Below are 23,980 nucleotides of genomic sequence, written 5' to 3' on the forward strand. Positions count from 1 at the left end.
CCCGAGCCTCAGTTTGGCTACCCCTGCTCTAAAGCTTAAAGAACGGCAGGAAAGTTAGCAGGGCTGGATCTCTAGCTAGCACAAGCAGGCCTCGCTTGCCCGGGGCTCTCCTTTCCATGCATCGGGTTGCTTTTGGCTTTTTTTGGGGGGATAGCATATGCTAATGAGTTATGCTAATGAGCTCCACTACCTGTGTTTCTACAAAACGACCCCTGGTTTCAGTTTCAATTTTGCTTACATTGGAAAACACCTCTGTCTTTCACTGAGTACTGGAGCTTCCTTTAGTCTTTCATTAATTTTGGGGGGGGAGTTATGCACGTGTTCCACATGCCTAAGCTAGAGTCCAAATCCAAGAAGAAGGATTGGGACCCCTTAAGCAAAACTGTTGGGTTATTTGCTTGCTGATTTCACATGAGAGGAGGAATGACCAAACTGGTAAAGATCCATCTTACAAATGGTTTGGTCCCCCTAGCCATTAGAGAATATGTTCCTAAGATGGGCATTCCATTGAAGATGCTCATTCAAACTTCAAACAGAATCCTTGAAGCAGAAAAGGGGAAGGCGAACCTTTCTTCCTTATTCTTGCTCTTGGCAGCCAGGAACCTTGCCTTTCCCCTTTTTTGCCGTTTTGCTTTGGATTCCTCTCTACCCCCTTTTTTTCTTCATAATTTTTCATGAAGATTCACACATCCACAGCTTCCAGTTTGTTGTCCTAGCAGGGCTTTTTTTTGTAGAAAACCCCCAGCAGGAACTCATTTGCACATTAGGCCACACCCTCTGACATCACCATTGTTTCACACAAGCCTTTTTTGTAGAAAAAGCCCAGCAGGAACTTGTTTGCATATTAGGCCACACCCCCTGACATCAAGCCAGCCGGAACTACTTTCCTGTGTGTTCCTGCTCAAAAAAAAGAGCAAGCAAAAACAGCACTTTCCAGAGGCCTCTCAAATGAAAGAGACCAAGGTTTTTAGCACCTAAGAAAGCTTTGCTTAATTTCATTTCCCATCCAGTAGGAAAGTGGTCAGCTTGGAAAAATGTAATGCCATGTTCGACTGAGTGTTCATCGGAATTCCCACAAACTGGGGTGCGGCCTGATGAGCAGTCCGAAAGGCAGAAGGGCCTGATTATGAGATCCAACAGCATCAGATTGCAAGAGTATCTCTAGAAAAAAAAAAGGGTTGTGCAAAAAAATTAAAGTTCGGCTCAAGTCTGCTGCAAACCTAAGCCGGAATGCCTGCCTAATAAATAATGCCTTGAGTCTTTTGGAGCATAGTGCAGGTTTGGAAATTGCATTGGAGACTAGTTTGAGTCCCTACTATTTATTGGAAGTTTTTTTGGCAGTTACGGAACGCAGTGAAAGTAGTGCTGTAAATTAACTCTGGACATCGAAGTCTTTTTTGTAATCATGCTATCAATGGAGCACCCTATGCTGGAAGAGTGATCGAAGGAGGAGTATTCAAGTCGACTTCCTGTATGTCGGGACTCCTTTGTTGGAACTATATTTATTGGGTCTTGTGTCTTTCAGCCTTGTATCGAATGTACCCTTTTTGAATTTTGATGGATTATATTTTAGTAATTTGGTCACTCATGAGCTACTCATTGCAAAATTCAGGCTTAAACTGAAGAAAACTGGGGAAACCATTAGGCCATTCAGGTTTGACCTTGATCTCATCCCTTATGAATATACAGTGGAGGTGAAGAATAGGTTTAAGGAACTAGAGTTGATAGACAGAGTGCCTGAAGAACTATGGACGGAGGTTCATGACATTGTACAGAAGGCAGCAAACAGCACCATTCCAAAGAAAAAGAAATGCAAGAAAGCAAAGTGGCTGTCTGATGAGGCTTTACAAATAGCTGAGGAAAGAAGGAAAGTGAAAGGCAAAGGTGAAAAGGAAAAATTCACCCAACTGAATGCAGATTTTCAGAGACCAGCAAGGAGAGATAAGGAGGCCTTTCTGAAGGAACAATGCAAAGCAATAGAAGAAAATAATAGAATGAGAAGGACAAGAGATCTCTTCAAGAAAATTGGAGAAATCAAGGGAACGTTTCATGCAAAGATGGCCATGATAAAGAACAAAAACTGTAGGGACCTAACAGAAGCAGAAGAGATCAGAAAGAGGTGGCAAGAATACACAGAAGAACCATACAAGAAGGATCTCAAAGTCCTTGACAACCATGACAGTGAAATCGTTGACCTTGAGCCAGACATCCTGGAGTGTGGAGTCAAATGGGCCTTAGAAACTAACAACAAAGTGAGCGGAGATGACGGTATCCCAGTTGAGCTATTCAAAGTCCTAAAAGATGATGCTGTTAAAGTGATGCACACATTATGTCAACAAATTTGGAAAACACAACAGTGGCCACAGGATTGGAAAAGGTCAGTTTATATTCCAATCCCAAAGAAGGGAAATGCCAAAGAATGTTCAAACTATCACACCATTGTACTCATTTCACATGCCAGCAAGGACATGTTAAAGAACCTACAAGCTAGGCTTCAGCAGTATGTAGATCGAGAACTACCAGAAGTTCAAGCTGGGTTTCAGAGAGGTCGAGGAACTAGAGATCAAATTGCCAACATTCGATGGATTATGGAGAAAGCACGGGAGTATCAGAAAAACATCTATTTCTGTTTCATTGACTACGCTAAAGCCTTTGATTGTGTGGATCACAACAAACTGTGGCAAGTCCTTAAAGAGATGGGAGTACCAGACCACCTCACATGTCTCCTGAGAAACCTGTATAAGGGTCAAGAAGCAACTGTCAGAACGGAATATGGAACAACTGATTGGTTTAGAATAGGAAAAGGAGTTCAACAAGGATGTATATGTCACCCTGCTTATTTAATTTATATGCAGAGTACATCATGCAGCATGCTGGTCTGGGTGAAGCAGAAGCCGGAATTAAAGTTGCTGAGAAAAACATCAACAACCTCAGATATGCAGATGACACTACTCTAATGGCAGAAAGTGAAGAGGACCTAAAGAACCTCTTGTTGAGGGTGAAAGAGGAGAGCCCAAAAGTAGGCTTGAAACGCAACATAAAAAAAAACTAAGATCATGGCATCCGGCCCCATCACACTTTGGCAAATAGAAGAGGAAGACATGAAAGTAGTGACAGACTTCACATTTCTGGGATCCAAGATCACTGCAGATGGTGACTGTAGCCATGAAATTAAAAGACGTTTGCTCCTTGGGAGGACAGCTATGACGAAGAAGATCCAATCAGTCAGTCCCAAGGGAAATCAACCCAGACTGTTCCCAGGAAGGTCAGATGCTGAAGCTCAAATCCTTTGGCCACCAAATGAGAAAGCAGCACTCACTGGAGAAGACCCTGATGCTGGGAAAGACAGAAGGCAAAAGAAGAAGGGGACGGCAAAAAAATGAGATGGCTGGACAGCATTATTGCTGTAACAAACATGAATTTGAGCAGACTCCGGAGGATGGCGGAAGACAGGAGGGCCTGGTGTGACTTTGTCCATGGGGTTGCACAGAATTGAACTTGACTGTGTGACTGAACAACAACAAATAACCTTTTGGTGGTTTTGCATACACACCTAATAAATCATGCAAAGCATGAAAGAGGCTTGGTGGTTGCGACATCTTTTTTGGCTGTTTTGTGAGTAAGACTGATGGAGGGGGTTGAGGATGCCGCTCGGGGGGACTTGACAGGAGGCTGGGGGAGTAGTGACAGAAGGCCTGGGCAGTGTGGGCCTTGGTCATCTTCCACTTGGCACGAGGGACTGGCGCTTTGTGTGGGAGGGAAGGAAGCCTCAGCTGAGCTGTTGTCAAGCAGACTGGGCTGAGCAGCTGCTTCGTTCTCACACTGTTTCTGAAGAGGTCTAGAGAAAGGCTCCGGTATCTTTCAGGAAGGGCTGTAGTAGGGTTGGACATTCTGGGACATGATCTGGGTGCTCGGTTGTGGAAGGAAGCCCAGAAGTAGGAAGCTCCAGTCAAGAGAAAAGGGGGCTCACTCCATTTTTATGGGGATGTCGCAGGGCATTCACCTGGCCTGTCGAGCAACCCCAGCTCCCCACGAATGGAAGATGTGCCCTGAGATAAATCGCATTCTCCCCCAAGCCAGCAAGGTGTAGCGGTTAAGACTCTCTTCTGGAGAGCCAAGTTTGATTCCCCAGTCCTCATGAAGCCTGCTGGGTGACCTTGGGCCAGTCCCGGTTGTCTCAGAGCTCTCTCAGCTCCACAGGGTATCTGTTGTGGAGAGAGGAAGGGAAGAAGATTGTAAGCTACTCCGAGACTCCTTTGAAGAGTGGGGTATAAGGACTCATAAGGGAGGGGAGGCAAGCCATCATTTAGGGAATCTTGCCCACCAGGCCTGGTCTACTGCTTGATAAGCCCTCTGAGAAACTGCTCCAAACATGGTTCGAGAAGCACTTGTGGGGAAGGTGAGTCTCCTTAAAGAAGAAGAAGATATTGGATTTCTATCCCGCCCTCCACTCCGAAGAGTCTCAGAGCGGCTCACAATCTCCTTTACTTTCCTCCCCCACAACAGACACCCTGTGAGGTGGGTGGGGCTGGAGAGGGCTCTCACAGCAGCTGCCCTTTCAAGGACAACCTCTGCCAGAGCTCTGGCTGACCCAAGGCCATGCTAGCAGGTGCAAGTGGAGGAGTGGGGAATCAAACCCGGTTCTCCCAGATAAGAGTCCACACACTTAACCATTGCACCAAACTGGCTCTCCTTACACCAAACATAGAGCCTTCTCTATGATGATAGGTTAGGGAAATTTGTTTCTTACTTTAGAGGTAACACTGCTAAGGCAAGGCATTGCAGTGTAGTTTATGTGCCATTAAGTCACTTCCAACTTTTGGTGACCCTATGGATGAATGACCTCCAGAATGTTCTACTGTTGACAGCCTTGCTTGGGTCTTGCAAATTGAAGGCCGTGGCTTCTTCTGTTCACTCAATCCATACCATGTTGGGTCTTCCCAGGCCTTGAATTCTACAGGAGCTCACAGGAGCACAGCTCCTGAACCTTTCTGAGGTATCCCCCCTCCTCCTCCTCACCTACCTACCTTGCCCATTGAATAGTAGGTGCAGCTGCATAACAATCCCTGGATGAGCTCCACCACCTATTTTTCTACAAAACAACCCCTGGGTCTTCCTCTTTTCCTACTGGCTTCAACTTTTCCTCGTATTATTGACTTTTCCAGAGAATCTTGTTTATAAAATTGTTCCTGAGGTAGACAGAAAGGATTCCCCACCCCAAAACAACAACAACTAAGTGCATCCAAGGTGGAGCTAGGAAAAAGGAAGGAAAGGTCCCCTGTGCAAGCACCAGTCGTTTCCGACTCTGGGGTGACGTTGCTTTCACAATGTTTTCATGGCAGGCTTTTTATGGGGTGGTTTGCCATTGCCTTCCCCAGTCATCCACACTTTCCCCCCAGCAAGCTGGGTACTCATTTTACCGACCTCGGAAGGATGGAAGGCTGAGTCAACCTTGGGCCGGCTACCTGAATCCAGCTTCTGCCGGAATCAAACTCAGGTCGTGAGCAGAGTTCAGACCACAGTACTGCGGTACTGCTGCTTTACCACACTGCACCACAGGGCTGATTATGGAGAGCTGGCAACCCTACAAAATCATATTTGGATTCAGGCCAGTCACGTAGCTCATGAAGATCAGTGAAGTGTTTCCCCCCACCCTTTAAAAAAATTCAGCAAAAATTTGTAATATTCATTAGCAGGTAGCACACCTCGTTGAAATAGGTAGTCTGTGATTGGGTGCCATATGGAGACAAAAAAACTCTTGTTGCCTTACTGATTGGATCGTATAAGGGTTTTCTGCTATTCATCCTAAAATAAAATGACCCCACAACTTTTTACACCACTGTTGTATAGATGGGGTTGTTTTGTTTTTTCGTTGAAAGGCAAGTAAAGTTCTAGCAACTGATATTAAAGTAGTTAGTATCCAATTTGTTCTTTTAGCATATTTCTCAAATTTCCAGTAGTTTAATAACACAGATAATATTGTAAGGGACACATCATGCCTTATGATTCTTTTTGTTTCCTTCCAAATTTGTGTCCAATATAATCTAACCTGTGGGCAATCCCACCACCAATGTTTAAAATCAGCTCTAGACCCTTACCTTAGAATGTGCATAGTTGTTTTTACTCATTTTTAAGTGACCTAAATCAGACTAAAAGGACTGAGTCTTAATTGAAATAAGAACCTGTACTATTTTCTAGATTATTTGCACTGTTTTCCTGTTTTACTTCTTTACCGTATGTACTTTACCATGTACTTTGTACTTTACCAAACATACTTTACCATATGTAAAGGTTTTTTTTAGTTTCTTGAAAAAAAATAAAATAAATATAATGGGGGGAAAAGATCGATTAAGATCCTTGGGGTATGTAGCTATCAGGTTACAAATTCAACAGACCTAATGTTTTATTTTCTCCCCTGCCCTTTCTGTAGAATCCATGATTCTCTTGGGCTCAGTGGAGCGGCCAGAGCTCCAGGGCCTTCTGCTCAGACACCTCTGCCCGGAGCGACGTCTTCGCCTTGCCAAGGAGGCGCTTCAGAAGCCAGACGAGGCACCATACGATGAGAAATCTGGGTGGAAGCACGCATCCTTTGCTTTTGTGGATGAAGATGAGGATGACGAAGAGAAGACTGAAGTGAGGAAGGAGAGGGAGACAACTGGAGACCAAGCTGCAGGGGAAGGGTGAAAGAAAAAGTTTAAAAAGACGTAGTGAAGGGAAGAAGGGAGGGAACGGAAACTGAATGGAGCGTAGTGGTTAAGAAGAGATGCTGGCCTTGCAATTTTTGCATCTAAAATTACCTCAGACACCATCCCACTGATTTGACGTATCCTGCTTTTCACTTCAACGGGGATCCAGATACCACAATACTTTCAGGGATGTCACTCATTTGTTATGAGAGCCTGATCTGATGTGAGACCTTGTCAGACTGGACCATGTGTGTTATAAAATGTAATATCCGTAGTGGAGATATAAACTTTATAAAGGACACAGACAAAAACAGTTAAAGATTTTATATCTCTCCCGTGTGATCAAGGGAACTGAGCAAAGGAAGTTCTGGCTCTTTCATTTGCTCTTTCCCTCAACCAATAGAAGGAAAAGAGAGTTGGCTCAGTAGCTGTCCTGTGCAATTGAGAGGTCCTGGCAAAGCAAGCTCTCCTTCCCTCCCTCCTGAGAAAGGAGCCTCAGCCAATGGAGATAACAGAGGCTTTGCTCTGTAGCTCCTGTGTGATTGAGCAAGCCTGGCAAAGCATGTTGTGACATAGAAGGAAGCAAGAGGGGGAGAAGGAAGCAGACTTTCTCACGGGCCTGATAGGAACCCTCCAGGGACCTCATCTGGCCCCCGGGCCGCACATTTGACACCCCAGCTTTAAATAAATACAAATTTAGGCAGACAAGCAACAAAGGTGGGCTGCTAATAAAGGAAATGAATAAAATAAAATAGAACAAATGAGAAGTACTCCAATGTCATCCTGTGCTGATCTTTGGTCCACGGGGTTAGTTCAGTCCAGACCACAGGCTGTGAGTCATGATTTGAGAACCTCGAACCAAGGCCTTTGGCTCTTGGCGTAAAGCTCATACCTAGCTTTGAGTACTTGCAACAGGAAGGGATACAGAAGCTCCACCTAGATGTTCTGCAGCGGACTGACATGTTCCCAAGGATCCTCTCCTCCCTTTTAATCAAAACAACAAAATGAAAAGATCATTTTACAAGTGAGCAGTATAAAACCAAGAAGAGCGGCAACAGAATAATTACAAAAAGCAATGAAGGGCGAGAGAGAAAGAAAGAGGAAAGCAGCAACTGCAGGTCCTGTTTTAGAGAGAAGTGCTAAGGAAACACGAAGTGCTGGTTTACTGGGAAATGCTGAAACTTGTTCTGTTCTGATTTCTCTTGATAGCTGCCTCAGCTGCCCCCATTAGCCTCCAGTCACCCAGAAGAACCCAACGGCCCTGTGACTCCTCACAAGCCTTTGCCAGAGACACCAACTCCTCAGGAAACTCCAGGTATGGACGTTTGGGGGTGGGGCCTTCCAACCAGGACACAGAGGTCTGATCCTTGCCACTAAGCGATAGGGTGAGACATAGAAAACTCTGAAACCCTCTGTCCTGGAAGATTCGCCTGCTCACGTCTGTTGCCATCTTTCACCAACGGGTGAAGGCTTTTTTGTTTTGTTTTGTTTGGTGTTCCCTCATTGATCCCTCCTTCCAGCCCTGTGTTTTGTTGTTTTTGTATGTATGTGTTATGTTAGCTTATTTTGATTGTTTTCATGGTTTGGGTTGGTTTTAAAACTGTGATTTCATTAGGTGCCCTTTAATTTGTTAGCCACTTGGGTGGCCCTTGTGAGGGCAGAAAGGTGAGGTATAAATTTTGTGAAGTAAAATTTAAAAATTAGAAAAGGAGAAGAATCATAGAATTGGAAAGGACCCCAGGGTCATCAGTCCAACCCACTGCACAACGCAGGAAATCCACAAATACCTCCCCCTAAATTCACAGGATCTGCATTGCCTCAGTTTAAAAAACTCCAAGGAAGAAGAGCCCTTGGCATAAAACTTCGAGGACTTTGGTTCTGGTCCTACTTTCTGGGGCAAAAAAAACAATTCTGCACTATCCTCTATATGACAGCCCTTCAAGTACTTGAAGATGGTGATCATATCACCTCTCAGCCGCCTCCTCTCCAGGCTAAACATAGCCAACTCTTTCAACCTTTCTTCATAGGACTTGATCTCCAGACTCCCCTCACCAGGTATTGTGTTGCTAGAGAGTGGGTGAGGAACATGCGTCTTTTGTGACTCACCTTGAGAGTGGTTGTTTGGAAGAAAAGAAGAACAGGTGATGGATGATAAAGCAGATGGTGGCTTTTACATATGCAACGTGCATTTATTGAGTACTTGCAATCAATTTGGGGGCAGATTAAGTGACTCCAAACAAGGTGTACTATGCATACAAATTTCAGCACTGGTAGGTGTCCCTATATAAAACCAGGGCTTTTTTTCTGGGGAAACGCAGCAGAACAGAGTTCTGGAACCTCTTTGTGGAAACAAAATTCTAAAAAAAAAAAAATGCTTAAAAGTTCATGATCGTGTTTCTCCTTCATTTCCCTCTTGAGAGTTCCGGCGCTTCTTTTTCCAGAAAGAAAGCCCTGTATAAAACTATTCTCAATATTCTCACTACATCAGTTCTACATCAACTAGCCTTCAGGTCATCATCGTCGTCCAAGCCATTGGTTAAAATAGGTGAAAATTGACTGTCCTTCCTCTAAAGTCAAACGTTCAAGACCCAAGCACACACGTGACCATAAATGCTAGAATGAAAGCATTGCATAACAAACGCTGAGTTATAGACACCGATGGCCAGATTTGTTTTAAGTGCAAATCTGAAGACCTTCTGAAGTGCACACCTCAATCTGTGTAATGGAAGTAGCGTGCACATGCACAGGGGTGGAATTCTAGCAGGAGCTCCTTTGCATATTAGGCCACACACCCCTGATGTAGCCAGTCCTCCAAGAGCTTACAAGAAAGACTCTTGTAAGCTCTTGGAGGATTTACAACATCAGGGGGTGTGGCCTAATATGCAAAGGCGCTCCTGCTAGAATTCCACCCCTGCTCGTGGATCTTATAGGTATGCTTGTCAAGGAGCTCAGATTTACTGCTGCTGCCTTTTGAATGTATGCTTAGTGGCAGTTGATGCAAAAAGGCCTTGGGGATGCTGGATGATCAGCATGATGTAAAATGAAATTGCATTACAAGGAGTCTCTGATTCCTTGCCCTGGTACTGAAATTGTAGAAACAACAGACAAGTATAAGCATTGCCCAATCAGACAAAAGTCCATCTAGTCTACTAGCAGGGCTTTTTTTTGTAGCAGGAACTCCTTTGCATATTAGGCCACACACCCCCTGATGTAACCAATCCTCCAAGGGTTTACAGGGTTCTTCGTACAGTGCCTACTGTAAGCTCCAGGAGGATTGGGTACATCAGGGGGCATGGCCTAATATGCAAAGGATTTCCTGCTACAAAAAAGCCCTGTCTGTTGTTATTCAGTCGAGTCCGACTCTTTGCGACCCCATGGACAAAGAAGAAGAAGATGAAGATACTGGATTTATATCCCGCCCTCCACTCCGAATCTCAGAGTATCAGAGCGGCTCACAATCTCCTTTACCTTCCTCCCCCACAACAGACACCCTGTGCTGTCCCTTTCTTCTTTTGCCTTCTGTCTTTCCCATGATCAGGGTCTTCTCCAGTGAGTGCTCCCTTCTCATTGGGTAGCCAAAGTATTTGAGCTTCAGCTTCAGCATCTAACCTTCCAGGAAACAGTCTGGGTTGATATCCCTTAGGACTGACCGATTTTATCTTCTTGCAGTCCAAGGGACTCTCAAGATTCTTCTCCAGCACCACAGCTCAAAAGCATCTATTCTTCTGCATTCTATATGCAAAGGAGTTCCTGCTACAAAAAAGCCCTGTCTACTAGTATTCTATTCCCAGCTGAAGCTAGCCAGATGCCTCTAATTCCTTCTATGTAGAACTTCTGTTAGTTAGTAGGCCTATTGTACATGTACAGACTCCCCCTCCCTTTTAATAAAGCTTTGTGTTTAATTTACGGAGTTTTCTTCCACAGGAGATTAAAACAGCTGACAGTGGAGGTTGATTTGTAAAGGAAAAACAGACTAATTCATGGAGGACAGGCCTGCTATCCTACTGGTGTCAGACAGGGTCATTTCCCAAGCCGACAATTGTTGCTCCTTCCATCCCATGTGTTCAAGCTGCTCGGTATTCTGTTCTTTCATTGACACATCCTGTTTTTTATTTTGGTGCTTACAAAGCAGCCTTGTTCTACCAACGGGGACCTTTTCCCAGTTGATCTGCTGTGACTTGACTAGCTGTTACGCTTCCTCAGAAATCGAAAGTGCTTTCATGAGAAATCGTTTCCTGTCTTGTCATACCTCAACACTATATCTGATAAGTATAAGGAGAAATGAAATCTTATATTTATGGTTTAATACAGGGCATTTTTGTAGCTGGAACACCTTTGCATATTAGGCCACACCCCCTTGATGTAGCCAATCCTCCTGGTGATTACAGTAGGCCCCCTGTACTAAGAGCCCTGTAAGCTCTTGGAGGATTGGCTACATCAGAGGTGTGTGGCCTAATATACAAAGGAGTTCCTGCTACAAAAAAGCCTTGGTTTAAGGGAATACTTCATGCAGTTCAATGGTGTAATTTTAGATATCCTTTGTTTACCTAGCACTCAGTAATGGAACTGATCATTCAAATAATAGTAGTAATAATCAGGGGTGAAATTCTAGCAGGAGCTCCTTTGCATTTTAGGCCGCACACCCCTGATGTAGCCAGTCCTCCAAGAGCTTGCAAAAAAGAGCCTTGTGAGCTCTTGGAGAATTGGCTACATCAGGGGTGTGCGGCCTAATATGCAAAGGAGCTCCTGCTAGAATTCCACCCCTGGTAATAATAATAATTAAAAAAACCTCTCTCTGGTTAGCATTCTTCAGTTGCAGCATTTGTTTATCTGGCCTGGATTTTGGAAGGGGGTGGAGGAAAACGGTTGCTTGACAGTCTGGTCTCCCCCACATTTCCTCTCGTTCCCACAGGCCAGAGGTTCTGGCGACTGACACGGCAGCTCCTGTGCTTTTACCGTCCTCCACCTCGACCAGAGCTGACTGAGCAGGTGAGGAACCCGTGAGGCCCTTCTGGGCACAACTGTTTGAAAGAAAGCCTGATTATTACAGGGGAGAAGCGAAGGACCAGACTAGAAAAATCTCTGGGAGAGCCATGAAAAGTAGTTTTGGTTGGTAGATTGCATGCTGGGAATTGCCAAGTCCAATTCAAGAAGTACCTGGAGACTTTGGCGGTGGAGCCAGGAGCAAGGTTGTGACAAGCATAATTGAACTCCAAAGGGAGTTCTGGCCATCATATTTAAAGGGACTGCAACCTTTTCAATGCCTTCCCTCCATTGGAAATAATGAAGGATAGAGGCACCTTCTTTGGGGGCTCATAGAATTGGACCCCCTGGTCCAATCATTTTGAAACTTGGAGGGTCTTTTGCTATGTTAAAAATTTAGTGCCTATATCTCAAAAAACAGCCCCCCCCCCAAGAGTCCCAGATACCCGCCAAACAATTCTCAATTATACCCTACGGGAATCAGTCTCCATAAGAAATAATGGAGTGCCCAGCCAACATTTCCCTCCTTCCCCGCTTTCTGATGAACTTGAAGCAGGGGGAGGCCTACAGACTGGGGGATCCCCTGCCCTCACCTGTGGATTGGCAACCCTAGTTGGGGGGGGGGGTGGTTGGGGGGATGGATTTCAGGCCAGGCAGATGGTAGTTTCCATGTACACCACTGGGTGGTTGAATATGCCATCAAGTCACAGCCAACTTATGGCAACCTTGTAGAGTTTTAAAGGCAAGAGACAAGCAGAGATGGTTTGCTATTACTTCCCTCTGTGTAGCAGCCCTGGACTTCCTTGGGGGTCTCCCATCTAAGTACTAACCAGGGCTGGCCCAGCTTTGTTTCTTACAGCTGACAAATTGGGGCTAGACTGGGCCATCCAGGTGAGGGCATAGACCATTTCCCCACCCTCAGTTAGCCACCATGAGCTGTTGCTTGTCCATGGGGGAGAAGATATAAGCCACCTGTAGGTCATGGATCCCGTTTTGCTAGCAAAGATGCTTTCTTCTGCTGGAGGCTGCCTTTCTCTGAGTTGAGATACTCAGAGGAACATTTTGCATCAGGAGGAAGTCTTCATTGACCAAAAGACAGCGCCTCTACTTGCCGAATGGTTCTGCTGAATCCAGCCCATATTGTTTTCCTTCCCTAGCCCACATCCTTGCAGTTCCCTTTATACAGGGCTTTTTTTGTAGCAAGAACTCCTTTGATATTAGACCACATCTTCCTGATGTAGCCAATCCTCCAAGAGCTTACAGGGCTCTTAGTACAGGGCCTACTGTAAGCCACAGGAGGATCAGCTACATCAGGGAGGGTGTGGCCTAATATGCAAAGGAGCTCCTGTTACAAAAACCACCCTGGTACTATTTATCACCTTGTTCAGATTTCTCTTTGGAAATGAACGACCCAAGTTTTCAGAATGAAGTGCTGTGGGTTCCGAAACTGGGTAGCCAAATGGGCACAAATTCATGGACAGGTACATAATTCCAATTCTGCATTAGCCTTTGTCCTGGTTTCGTTCTGGGCTCTGAATTTTCACGGGGCAGGGAGTGAGCGGGGAACATGCAGCCCCGTTCCAGAGACGCCAGTGCAGAATCCAGGGGAAAGAGCCACCTCGAGGGGCCCCTCACAGAAGGGAGGCAAGTGGTAAGTGTGGAATCGGCAACGTCAGCGAGGGGAAAGGCTTCAAGACAGCCAGGTTGCTCTGTACGTAGCCTTTGATAATGGCCAAAACCCCTAGGAATGTCAGAGATGCAACCAGAACTGTGCGTGCTTTTGGAAATGAAACATCAACATTCTGTAAGAATCATGCTTTGATCAATCACACCTATTTGCATACGTTGCTTGTTTTGCATGATTTAACTAATTACTTGGGAGAAATAAACACGGCCCGCTCTAGCTATTTTGCAGACCTAGGTGAAGAATTCGCTCCCCCTCCTCCTGCATCTTTCTGGATGCCATGAAGGCCATAGTCTCCTTGGGCTGGGGGAAGTCTTCTGGACTTGGCTGAGCAGAGTAGTTGGATACGAGCCGACATTTCTCCAGCATGAGGGTCTGATCTAGAGTTCAGGCTTCGTCCTTGTTCTGATCTTGGCTTTGGTTTTTGATTCCCCCTCAGGATTCAATGGACATTGTTGATACCATGAAGCCAGAGGAGGTAAGTCTGGAAAAGCTGATGCGGGAGAGCCAATAGGAAATTCCCAACACCAGAAATTTGGTCTCATTTTTGGTCAAAAGATAATCACAGCCCTCCTCGTCAGCTAGTGGTTTGACGCTTTTGCTTTCTGATCCTACAAGCAAGGATAGCCCGGGGTGTTTCTGTGCCTAAGGTGGAAAAACTACCGCTCTGTTAAAAAGAGTTATATAATACATTTTACAACTGACACAATTCAGCTTTGGTTTCCTTTAGGGTCTGGAGCAAGGGTGTCAAACTTGTGCTCCTTGGGCTGGGTCAGGACCTTGGAGAGCTCCTACCAGGCCCACGAGCTAGTCACTGTTCTCTGCTTCCTTCTCCGTTTCTTGCTTCCTTCTGCATAGCAGCTTGCTTTGCCAGGCTTGCTCACTCAAGCTACCGAGCAAAATCTCTATTGTCTCCATTGGCTTGCTAGCATATGAAGCAACTTATGTACAGAAGCTTGCAATGCCCAGCCATTTCATATTTTCTTCTGGGTCTTAGGCTCAAAGCATTGCTCGTGAGGTTTCTGACACTGTAATGAATGTCGATAAATCAAAAGTAGGTTTCCATCTGAACAGCACCTGAGAACAGTTTACTCAAGATTGCTACAGCACAAGACATTGTCTCCAAATTTTGATGCAATAATTTGGAGCAAGAAGTGTCAGTTTTCAGAGATAAATAAACACAATAATGCAAGAGTGCTAATCTTTTAAGCATGATTTAGGTTTTTTTAAAAAAAATCTTTGATTGTGTTTGTGTCCTTTATAAAGCCAGTTTGGTGTGGTGGTTAAGTGTGTGGACTCTTATCTGGGAGAACCGGGTTTGATTCCCCACTCCTCCACTTGCAGCTGCTGGAATGGCCTTGGAGCAGCCATAGCTCTCGTAGGAGTTGTCCTTGAAAGGGCAGCTTCTGGGAGAGCTCTTTCAGCCTCATCCACCTCACAAGGTGTCTGTTGTGTGTTGGGGGAGAAGGTAAAGGAGACTGTGACCGCTCTGAGATTCAGAGTATAGGGTTTTATTTTATTTATATCCCGCCCTCCCCACCAAAGGCAGACTCAGAGCGGCTCACAGGTTAGGGTCGAAATGACCAACAAGATAAAAACATTAATGGTGGGAGAGTGGGATATAAATCCAATATCTTCTTATATCTCTGCTAGCTGGCATTACATCTTCGGCCCACCCCAACAAGGTATAATTTATCTCAGATCTGGCGCTCATAACAAATGAGTTTGACACCCTGGTTAAGAGGATGTCTCATAGCCAGATTTGAGGGGAAGCCTCTTTTCTGTTTAATGAAAATAGATCATGTGGGTGAGGTAGAGTTGCCAATACCAGGTTAGGAAATTCCTGGAGATTTGGGGGTGGAGCCTGGGGAGGGACCCATAATGCCATAGAGTCCACCCTCCAAAGTAGTTATTTCTGTGAATTGACTTCTGAAGTCTGAAGATAAGGTGTAATTCTTGGAGATCTCCAGGCCCCACCTGGAGGTTGGCAGCTCTAGGTTGCAGGCAGATGAACCATTGCCTCTCCCGTTATTTATGTTGCTGTTCTTCATTGCTTGAAGTATTTTCCCCCTTCCACTTCACTATTGGAGCCAGGCTGAGAGGGGGGAATGCTTCGAATAATGGAGGGATGTAAGCTAAAGTTGACAGGAAATATCTGGGGGCTTTGGGGGTGGAGCCAGGAGACTTTCCCATACCCTGAATGTATTGAAATGTATAACGGTTAAGATAAAGACTATAAGTATATGGCAAGAGCCCACCATAATCAGTTTTTGCAAGAACTGTCTTGCCCTATGGAAGTCAGTATTTCAATAAAGCCTATTTACTAAAAGGCCGGGTGTCGACCCAGTCTTAATGGAAAAGGTTTCTGAGGAGGCATTTTGAGCTCTGAAGGTGAGTTCCAGACATAAAAAGCAGTGAGGGGAAATGGTCAGAGTTACAGTCAGTGTTCCCTCTAAGCTGAGTCAGCGTGAGCTAGCTCACAGATTTTTAGCCTCCAGCTCGCACGTTTTTGTCTTAGCTCAGGATAGATGGCCCCAGAGCACACTAATTTATGCAGTAGCTCCCAGTTTTAATGTCAGTTCACAACTTTTAATGCCAAAAAAGTAGAATGTTTGCTCACAAGACTCTGCAGCTTAGAGGGAACATTGGTTACAGTGTCCGCGTTGGAAGGAAAGGGAGTGAGGGCAGTTTAATCCATTTTAGGATCACTGTCAGAAGTAGCTCCCCGAGGACAGAGCTTCCATAGGCCAGAGGATCACCTAGGAGTGCAAGTGTGTGTGAGTGAACCCTTCTTTCTTGTGTCAGATAGAAGCTTGGGAGGAGGAGGAGCTGGAGAAAGAGGTGTGCTTCGACAGCTGCCGCATAGACCCTTCTCCCTTTCAGCTGGTGGAGAGGACATCCCTGCACAAGGTGGGCGTGTCTGCCGTGCTCCTTTCTGTCTTTCTCTGCACTCCTTTGCCCACTCACCCTGCACTCCTTTGCCCACTCACCCTCATGAGTCTCCTTCCCAAGCTCACTCTTGGGTCCTTGCATCTCACCAACTCGGAATTCTCTGAGTTTGTGAGATTTGCCTTGCTTCTTTTTGCACCCTCATGAGACCTATATCAAAATGCTTATTGGTATAGATTGCTTTACTCACAGGAGTTGCTGAATATAACAGTATGTTCACCTCTTGCTTTCTGGCCACCATATTAGCATTACCTCCCACCCTGGGTCACTTCAGTTCTTCTGCTTCCCTCATTTCCTTGTCTGTCCAGTTCCTCTGGATCACAAAGCCTCCTCCGGAACCTAAGGCAAAGCTGCATAGTTTGTGACTCACTGCACTGAACAACTCAACTTCTCCCTCGCCGTTTTTGATCGCCAAACACGGCTGGGTGTTTGTACCATTAAGTCACTTCTGACTTACAGTGACCCTATGAATTAATGACCTGCAAAACGGCCTGTCATTAACAGCCTTGCTCAGCCATTGCAAACAGAGGGCTGTGGCTTCCTTGACGGAGTCCATCCATCTCATGTTGCGTCTTCCTTTTTTCTTGCCGCCTCCAACTTTTCTAAGCATTATTGCCTTTTCCAGTGACTCCTTCTTGTGGTGTGACCAAAATACAATAGCCTCAGTTTAGTATGGCTGGTGGGCTGTAATACCAAATTGCGTAAGACTTCCAAGAGACCTTTCTCCATGTCTCCCTTCTCCAGCCAGTCTTCCTCTGAAGTCCTGGCTGGGTGAAAAGTAGCCAGTAGATGAAGAATCAAGATGGATTAACTGAGGGCAGGGATTCCCAAATATACAAGTGGCTGCACTCCAGGCCTCAATGAGTGCCAAGCTTTCTTAATGACAGTTTTCTTTGAATAAAGAGAGAATGTGTTTCCTCTATTGCAGTAGGTCCCTTGCCTTTGCAGATTAGGATGTAGGGTTGCCAAGTCCCTCTGCTGCTGCTGCACAATGCTCTAGGATTCACGGTAAAACCCCCCTCTATGGTATCATAGAGCTTTACCCTGAATCCTAGAGCATTCCCGGTGCAATGATGTCACTTCTGGGTGATGTCTTCGTGCAGGGCACGTCGCATGGTGACAGGGCTCTTTGGGGACAGGGATCCCCCAGCAGCCTGTTTCATGCTGGCGGGTTCGGGGTCCCCAAACTGGAGGATCTCCCACCCCCAGTAGGAGCTTGGCAGCCCTGTTAGGATATGCAAGAGGTGTTCTGTCTCCCTAATTCAGTGCCTTGTAAGAGAAACGCTTTCAATTAAAACTGTGACCACAAAAAACATTGTCTTGTCCCCTGCTTCTCTGCTTCACGTCTGGAGCCATCTTCTGGTGGAAGCTGCCAGAATTAGCCTTAAGAACATAAGAGAAGCCATGTTGGATCAGGCCAGTGGCCCATCCAGTCCAACACTCTGTGTCACGCAGCGGCCAAAACCCAGGTGCCATCAGGAGGGCCAGAACTCAAGAAGCCCTCCCACTGTTGTCCCCCAAACACCAAGAATATAGAACGTCTCTGCCCCAGACAGAATGTTCCATCTATGCCTTGTGGCTAATAGCCACTGATGGACCTCTGCTTCATATGTTTATGCCCTGGGGGACAGCTCTTTCTGCTGGCACACAGCACTGAGCAGCATGATAGCATTCAAGCCATATTTGCTTTCTATAATTGCATAATTGATTGCATGCTATTGTGCTATTATCTCCGTTCAGTTTGCTCTCTGTACCAACAAAACGTTAACGTTGGAGAGGTAGCATCTCTGTGTCTAAATGTTTCACCCCATCAGAGATTTTGTGCCTCTGCTGCTCTCTGAGTTCCTTCTTAGTGTTGCCAACTTTGGTTGGGAAACTCTTGAAGATTTGGGGAGGGTGGAGTTTAGGGAAGGGAGGGGGCTGTGGCTCAATGGTAGAGCATCCGCTTGGCATGCAGAAGGTCCCAGGTTCAATCCCCGGCATCTCCAGTTAAAAGGGCCAGGCAGTAGGTGACGTGAAAGACCTCCACCCAAGACCCTGGAGAGCCACTGCTAGTCTGAGCGGACAATACTGATCTTGATGGACCAATGGCTGATTCAGTATAGTGCAGTATCATATGACCTGATAGCCTAGACTCCACCCTCCAAAGCTGCCATGTCTTCCAGGGGATCTGATCCATGTAGTCTGGAGATTAGTTCTAATTCTGGGCTAATTGCATTCCCCACTGGAGGCTGGCAGCTATATTATTTCTTGGTTTGTACACAATATTCAATACGGGAATATGGCTTTGTTAAGAGTTTCTTTTTCTTTCCTCCTGTCTCCCACCTGTCTCCCTCACAGACACATACCTTGTTCTCTTTGCTGGGCCTCACCCATGCCTACGTAACCAGCATGGGGAAGCTGAAAGGCGTGATTGCATTGCAAGAGGTAAACAAAGCCTTGCTGGCCGGACGTTCTGTGCTTTATTCTTTATCAAACAGTTTTACCATCAGTAGGTGTCATGATCCTGGGCCTAGGAGGCCTGCAGCCCCCGGGGAAGCCTGCCTAGGAGTTACTGGGAAGAGCCTACATTTTCCAGGATCCCTTCTGTCCCTGGGTGGCCAGGTTTTGGAGGGAAACTGGCCCAGAGAGGGGTGGAGCCTGGGAGGAGAAGATAAAAGGGCCAAGCCCAGGCAGGGGGTGTTATTTTCCTAGATGGCTGAGTTGAGGAATAGCTGCTGCAAGGAAGAGTTCCTTGCCCTGTGAGGAAGGGTGAGTAGGCCCCGGTCTGACTGAGACAGTTTAGGGACAGCCTAAAGTTCAGGCACGTTAGGGCATTTGGTTATTTTTCCCGTCACCCCTTTTACTGTTTTATGCTTGTTTGTGGCTCAGTGACCTTTAAATAAACCCTTTTCCCCCTGTTGTTCACTCTGCCTGGTCCTCACTCCTATTATTTGGCCTAAGCTAAGGGAGGCCTAGAAGGGCTTGGGAGGGTACTCTGGGCCTCCTCAAGGGAGACCTTAACCCAGAGTGGTGGCAGCAATTGATAAGACCCTCTCCCCTGAGTCGTGACGGTAGGGAAGAGCCTAGCTGAGCGGCAGGCTCCAGTTTCTGCTCGCTGTGGTTTGAGACAGGCAATAATATGTTCAAAGAGAACTGAAAGTAATAACAGCAGTGGGCCAGCTTCTCGGGCTGTGCAGCCTTTTCTCTCATTCCATTGTTGCCCCTGGTCAAACCAGTTGTGCAGATTTTTGAATAAATTTTGCAAAAGTTGTTGGAAGATTTTCCGGGCTGCATGGCCATGGTCTTGGCATTGTAGAACTTGACGTTTTGCCACAGCAGTGACTGACATCCTCAGAGGTATAACAAAGAAGGCTAGCATTCGCTGTGTCAGAGTGAGAAGAAGATGGTAGGCAGTTAATTTATATCTACTCAGGAAGGTGGGGGTAGGGCTGAGTCATCATCTTGTGGGAGTTTCCCAGGCTGTGGCATGCTAATCTCTATGATGAAAAATTATAGCTACAAGCAGGTGCTTGTGAGAGTCGTGGGGTCAGGACTATCACCCCCCCTTGCTGAGTGTGGCCTTCAGAGCTGTATCCAGGCCCAGCATGGGTGTCCAGAAGGCACTCTGGACACCACCACTGCAGTGAGCCTGGAGGAGCTCCCTCTGGACTCTATGGACACCAGGAATTTAAACCTTCCCATTTTTTTTTATTTCTATTTTTATGCAAACCTGGGTGGTTCCCCAAGTTTGCAGAACGATCTGGTTTTTTGCCAGTGTGGCCCTGATCTGTGGCTTTAGCTAGCTTGCAGATTGGGCTGTACTTAACTATTAAAATATCATATTAAATCACTTGTGTCCGTGGTATGGGTATGCCCCACAAGTAATTGCTTTCGTAGATCATTCCTTGTGGAGATATTGATAATGTTTGTCCAGTAACGGCTCTCTGCAGCCATTTCTCCCCCTCAGAAGTGACTATACAGTTAGAAACAAAAGGATCGTGTACTGGAATCTTTCTGATTTCACGAGTGGCTGTTTATATAGGGGCAGGCCTTTTTTGTAGCAGAAATTCTTTTGCATATTAGGCCACACACCCCTGATGTAGCCAATCCTCCAAGAGTTTACAGGGCTTTTATTCCAGGGCCTACTGTAAACTCTTGGAGGATTGGCTACATCAGGGGGATCTGGCCTAATAGGCAAAGGAATTCCTGCTACAGAAAAAAGCCCTGCATGGGGGTGTTCCTGATTAGTTTTCCTATTAATTTGCCCTCTCGCTCTCAACCTCTCAGCTCCAGAAAGCCATTGAAGGCTCCACCAGCTCTGGCGTCCAGCTGCGCCCTCCCCTTGCCAGCTTCCGGGACGCCACCCAGACCTCAACCAAGGAGCACGCGAAATGGGCCACACAGGCATGGAGCAAGCCCAACGTAAACATGGCGCCCGGGGGAACCACTGTGGACTCAGGGACGGACACCTCAGTGGCCCCCAGTAGTCCGTGTCCACAACCATCTTCCAGCCCAAAGGACAGGAAAGAGACGCGGTCTGTGTCGGTCGCCGATATGGAACTGGAGGAAATGGAGCGTACTGGCCCAGCTGCCGAAAACATCTCGGACATCCTGAGAGACTTCGACCTGTACCCCTCTGACCTGGACGAGGAGGATGAAGATGTGCGGCTATAATTGTATACGGAAGGGGGCTCAATCCACCCCCTTCACCAAGCTACTCCTGCTTCACTTGTGCTTCGGGGGGAGTCCTGCGGCCTACCCATCCGGCTCTTGTGAATGGTGACTCGTGCCTGAGGACTGGCTCTCTCTTCTGCCACTTTCAATGCGTGGAGGAGGGGGGGTATATGGGAGGGACCTGGGCTGGAGGAATCCAGGAATATTCTCTCCTTGTTCTTTCTTTGAAAAACAGTGATAAATGTGTGTGAAGTGCTCCGTAGGGCTGCATTCCCTACTGGGGAGATGCTCGTGGCAAAAGGTGAGGCAATTTCCCCGCCCGCCTCCCCTGTTGCCCATCGCCTGCCATCTTCTGTCACCGTTTCTCTTACCTCGTTTGACGCAACACCTGCCAACTCACAGCACGGTCTGGAGAAGAGGCAGGCGGAGGATATAACAGAAGGTCGCTCCACCTGCCAAAATAATCCGGCCTCGCTTGGGAAGATGTCCAGCATGAGGAGAAACCACTTCTTGTGCAATGTTCCCTCTAAGCTGAGTTAGGGTGAGCTCACATATTTTTGACTTAGCCCAGGAAAAAATGGCCCCAGAGCAAGCTAATTTATGCAGTAGCTCACAGTTTGAATGCGAGTAGCAATTTTTGCTCACCAGGCTCCACAGCTTAGAGGAAGTATTGTTCTCGGGTAGTTACTTTCCCTCTTTTTTGCAGCGTCTTTCCCTTCCGCATAAACATAAAACTGACACTCCCCTCCGGCCTGTGTTTCATATCTCTCACAAGCCCCTCTCACCTCCACCTTTAAGACCCCCAACCTTCTCCCGCCTCCCCACCCAGAAATCTCCACTCACCTGTTCAAAACTTCCACTGGGGGCGTTTCTTTGAAACCGCGTGAAAGATGGATGAGAAAAACTAGACGCTGGGCTTATTTTAGGCCTGCTCACAAGTTATAGTGAACACACAAATATCTTGCCTGTACATGCATACATCTGTTCATGAGAGCCAACGCACATTCACTTTACAAATGAAACCGGGGACCAGTACCTGGATAAATGTGTAGTTTGAATCACACATACAGAAAGTAATATGAGAATTGCTCAACGCAGAGGTGGAGAAAAATCAATTGTATACTGTATGCAGATTGTACGGGCATTCACTTCAACTGGTGAATAGGGCTTCTGTGTTAAAAGTGTGTGAGAGGGTGGTATTTCTCTCTTGTGCCCCAGACGCTGGAGAAAAATAAGGTAATGGCAGGAAAGGAGTTTTCTTGATCTTCATTATTTAATCTGTATATTCTTTACCAGGGGTGGCCAGACTTGCTTAACATAAGAGCCACACAGGATAAACTTCTGATGTTTGAGAGCTACAGAACATGGATGTCAGACGTTTGAGAATCACATAACAGGAAGGAAGCTGGGGGGAGGGAGGGAGAGATGGAAAGAAAGCACCTTTAAATGCATTCTCCAAGCCGCCACTTGGCTTGGAGAAGTGATTTAGAGACAAATGCCTTCTCCAAGCTGGCCAACAGGGCAGTAGGATTTTGAAGAAGACGACTGTAGATTTATACCCTGCCCTTCTCTCTGAACTCAGAGATTCAGAGCGGCTTACAATCTCCTATATCTTCTCCCCCCACAACAGACACCCTGTGAGGTGGGTGTGGCTGAGAGAGCTCTCACAGCAGCTACCCTTTCAAGGACAACTCTTGCAAGCGCTATGGCGGACCCAAGGCCATTCCAGCAGGAGTAAATGGAGGAGTAGGATATCAAACCCGGTTCTCCGAGATAAGAGTCTGCACACTTAACTACTACACCAAACTCAGAGCCACAAAATATGTGTGAAAGCCACATGTGGCTCCTGAGCTGCAATCTGACCACCCCTGGTTCTTTTCAATACTCAGGGCTTTTTGAAAACGGAAGATTCCTGTGCCTTGATTCAGCGCAGTGCACACGCAGCAGCTGAGTCCTTTTGAGAAAGCAAAAATCCTGCCAATTAGTGAGGAAAGGGGGTGTGTGTATAAATTAAGCCCCCTCACTGTGATCAGAATTTTTGGTGGGGGGGAGGAGCGGGTAATGCAGCTCCAGTGGATGGGCTGCAGAAGTGGACTGTTTGCACAGAGCCACTCTGGGGCGTGTTCCCCACCAAGCTGGGGCTATGCACACAGAATCCTGCTTCTGCAGATTTAGCAGGACTTGAGGTGCTAGCTGCAAGCAAAACGGCAGAAGCAGAAGTCTCAGACCGCGAGATTCTGCCAGGCTGTATATATACGTGTGGCTCCTAAGAGCTCCTGTTCTTCTTTTCTTTTTGTAATGCACTTGTCTTAATCATAAGAAACCCAGGGAAGGAAATGGGGGTGACGGGAAACACAGAGGAAATAAAGAGAGCTACTGCTTCTGAAGGGTGCACTGTGAATTTATATAGGCTGGTTTTTGGTTTTTAGTGGTTTAATGGCCATTTCGATCTCTTCCTCTAAATCCTGGAAATGGTAATTTTTTTTGGCGGGGTTTGCAAGAATTCTGTCAGAGATACTTAGCATGCCTTTACCAATCTATATGTCCCAGGTGAGAAAAGATGACTACTGAGTGTCACCCCCATTTCAGTCTGTTGTGTAAATATAGTTTCTAAAACCTCCTGTTCATCCGTCTTTCTCTGCTGCAGTGCCAACTCTGGGTTGGGTAATTCCTGGGGATTTGGGCTGGGTGGAGCCTGGAAAGGGCAGGGTTTGGGAAGCAGAGATGCCCCAGTGGGGTATAATGCCATAGAGTCTATTGTCCAAAGCAGGCTTTTTCTCCAGGGGAATTCATTTATGTAATGTGGAGATAAGTTTGTAGTTCCAGGCCCTATCTGGAGGTTGGCAACCCGACCCTGCAGCCAAAGAGGACACCCCAAATTATACACTCCACAACGCTTGTTGCTGCACACACAGTATCTCTGGAGTGCATACAGTGCTCTCTGATATTCAAAGCGTGGCTTCTAAAATGAACATTGTATCCTTTCAGCATTTGGATTTTCTGCTTCAGGTACCAAGACAGC

The 23,980-nt window shown here is 46.4% G+C and overlaps 1 protein-coding gene across 1 annotated transcript in view; it reads left to right on the forward strand.

Annotated features, from left to right (window-relative positions):
* The window catches only part of CLCN1 (chloride voltage-gated channel 1), a 104,867-nt gene extending 83,828 nt beyond the window's left edge, over positions 1-21,039 (forward strand). The window contains exons 17-23 of the mRNA XM_060236930.1: positions 6,431-6,633; positions 7,896-8,001; positions 11,599-11,675; positions 13,793-13,831; positions 16,159-16,263; positions 18,643-18,729; positions 20,572-21,039. Of these exons, the coding sequence (XP_060092913.1) occupies positions 6,431-6,633; positions 7,896-8,001; positions 11,599-11,675; positions 13,793-13,831; positions 16,159-16,263; positions 18,643-18,729; positions 20,572-20,958 (1,004 nt within the window). The 3' untranslated portion in view covers positions 20,959-21,039. The remainder of the gene's footprint in view (positions 1-6,430; positions 6,634-7,895; positions 8,002-11,598; positions 11,676-13,792; positions 13,832-16,158; positions 16,264-18,642; positions 18,730-20,571) is intronic.
* Positions 21,040-23,980: the final 2,941 nt, after the last annotated feature.

This window comes from Heteronotia binoei, chromosome 4 (genome assembly GCF_032191835.1).
Source record: "Heteronotia binoei isolate CCM8104 ecotype False Entrance Well chromosome 4, APGP_CSIRO_Hbin_v1, whole genome shotgun sequence".
Taxonomy (NCBI): Eukaryota; Metazoa; Chordata; class Lepidosauria; order Squamata; family Gekkonidae; genus Heteronotia; species Heteronotia binoei.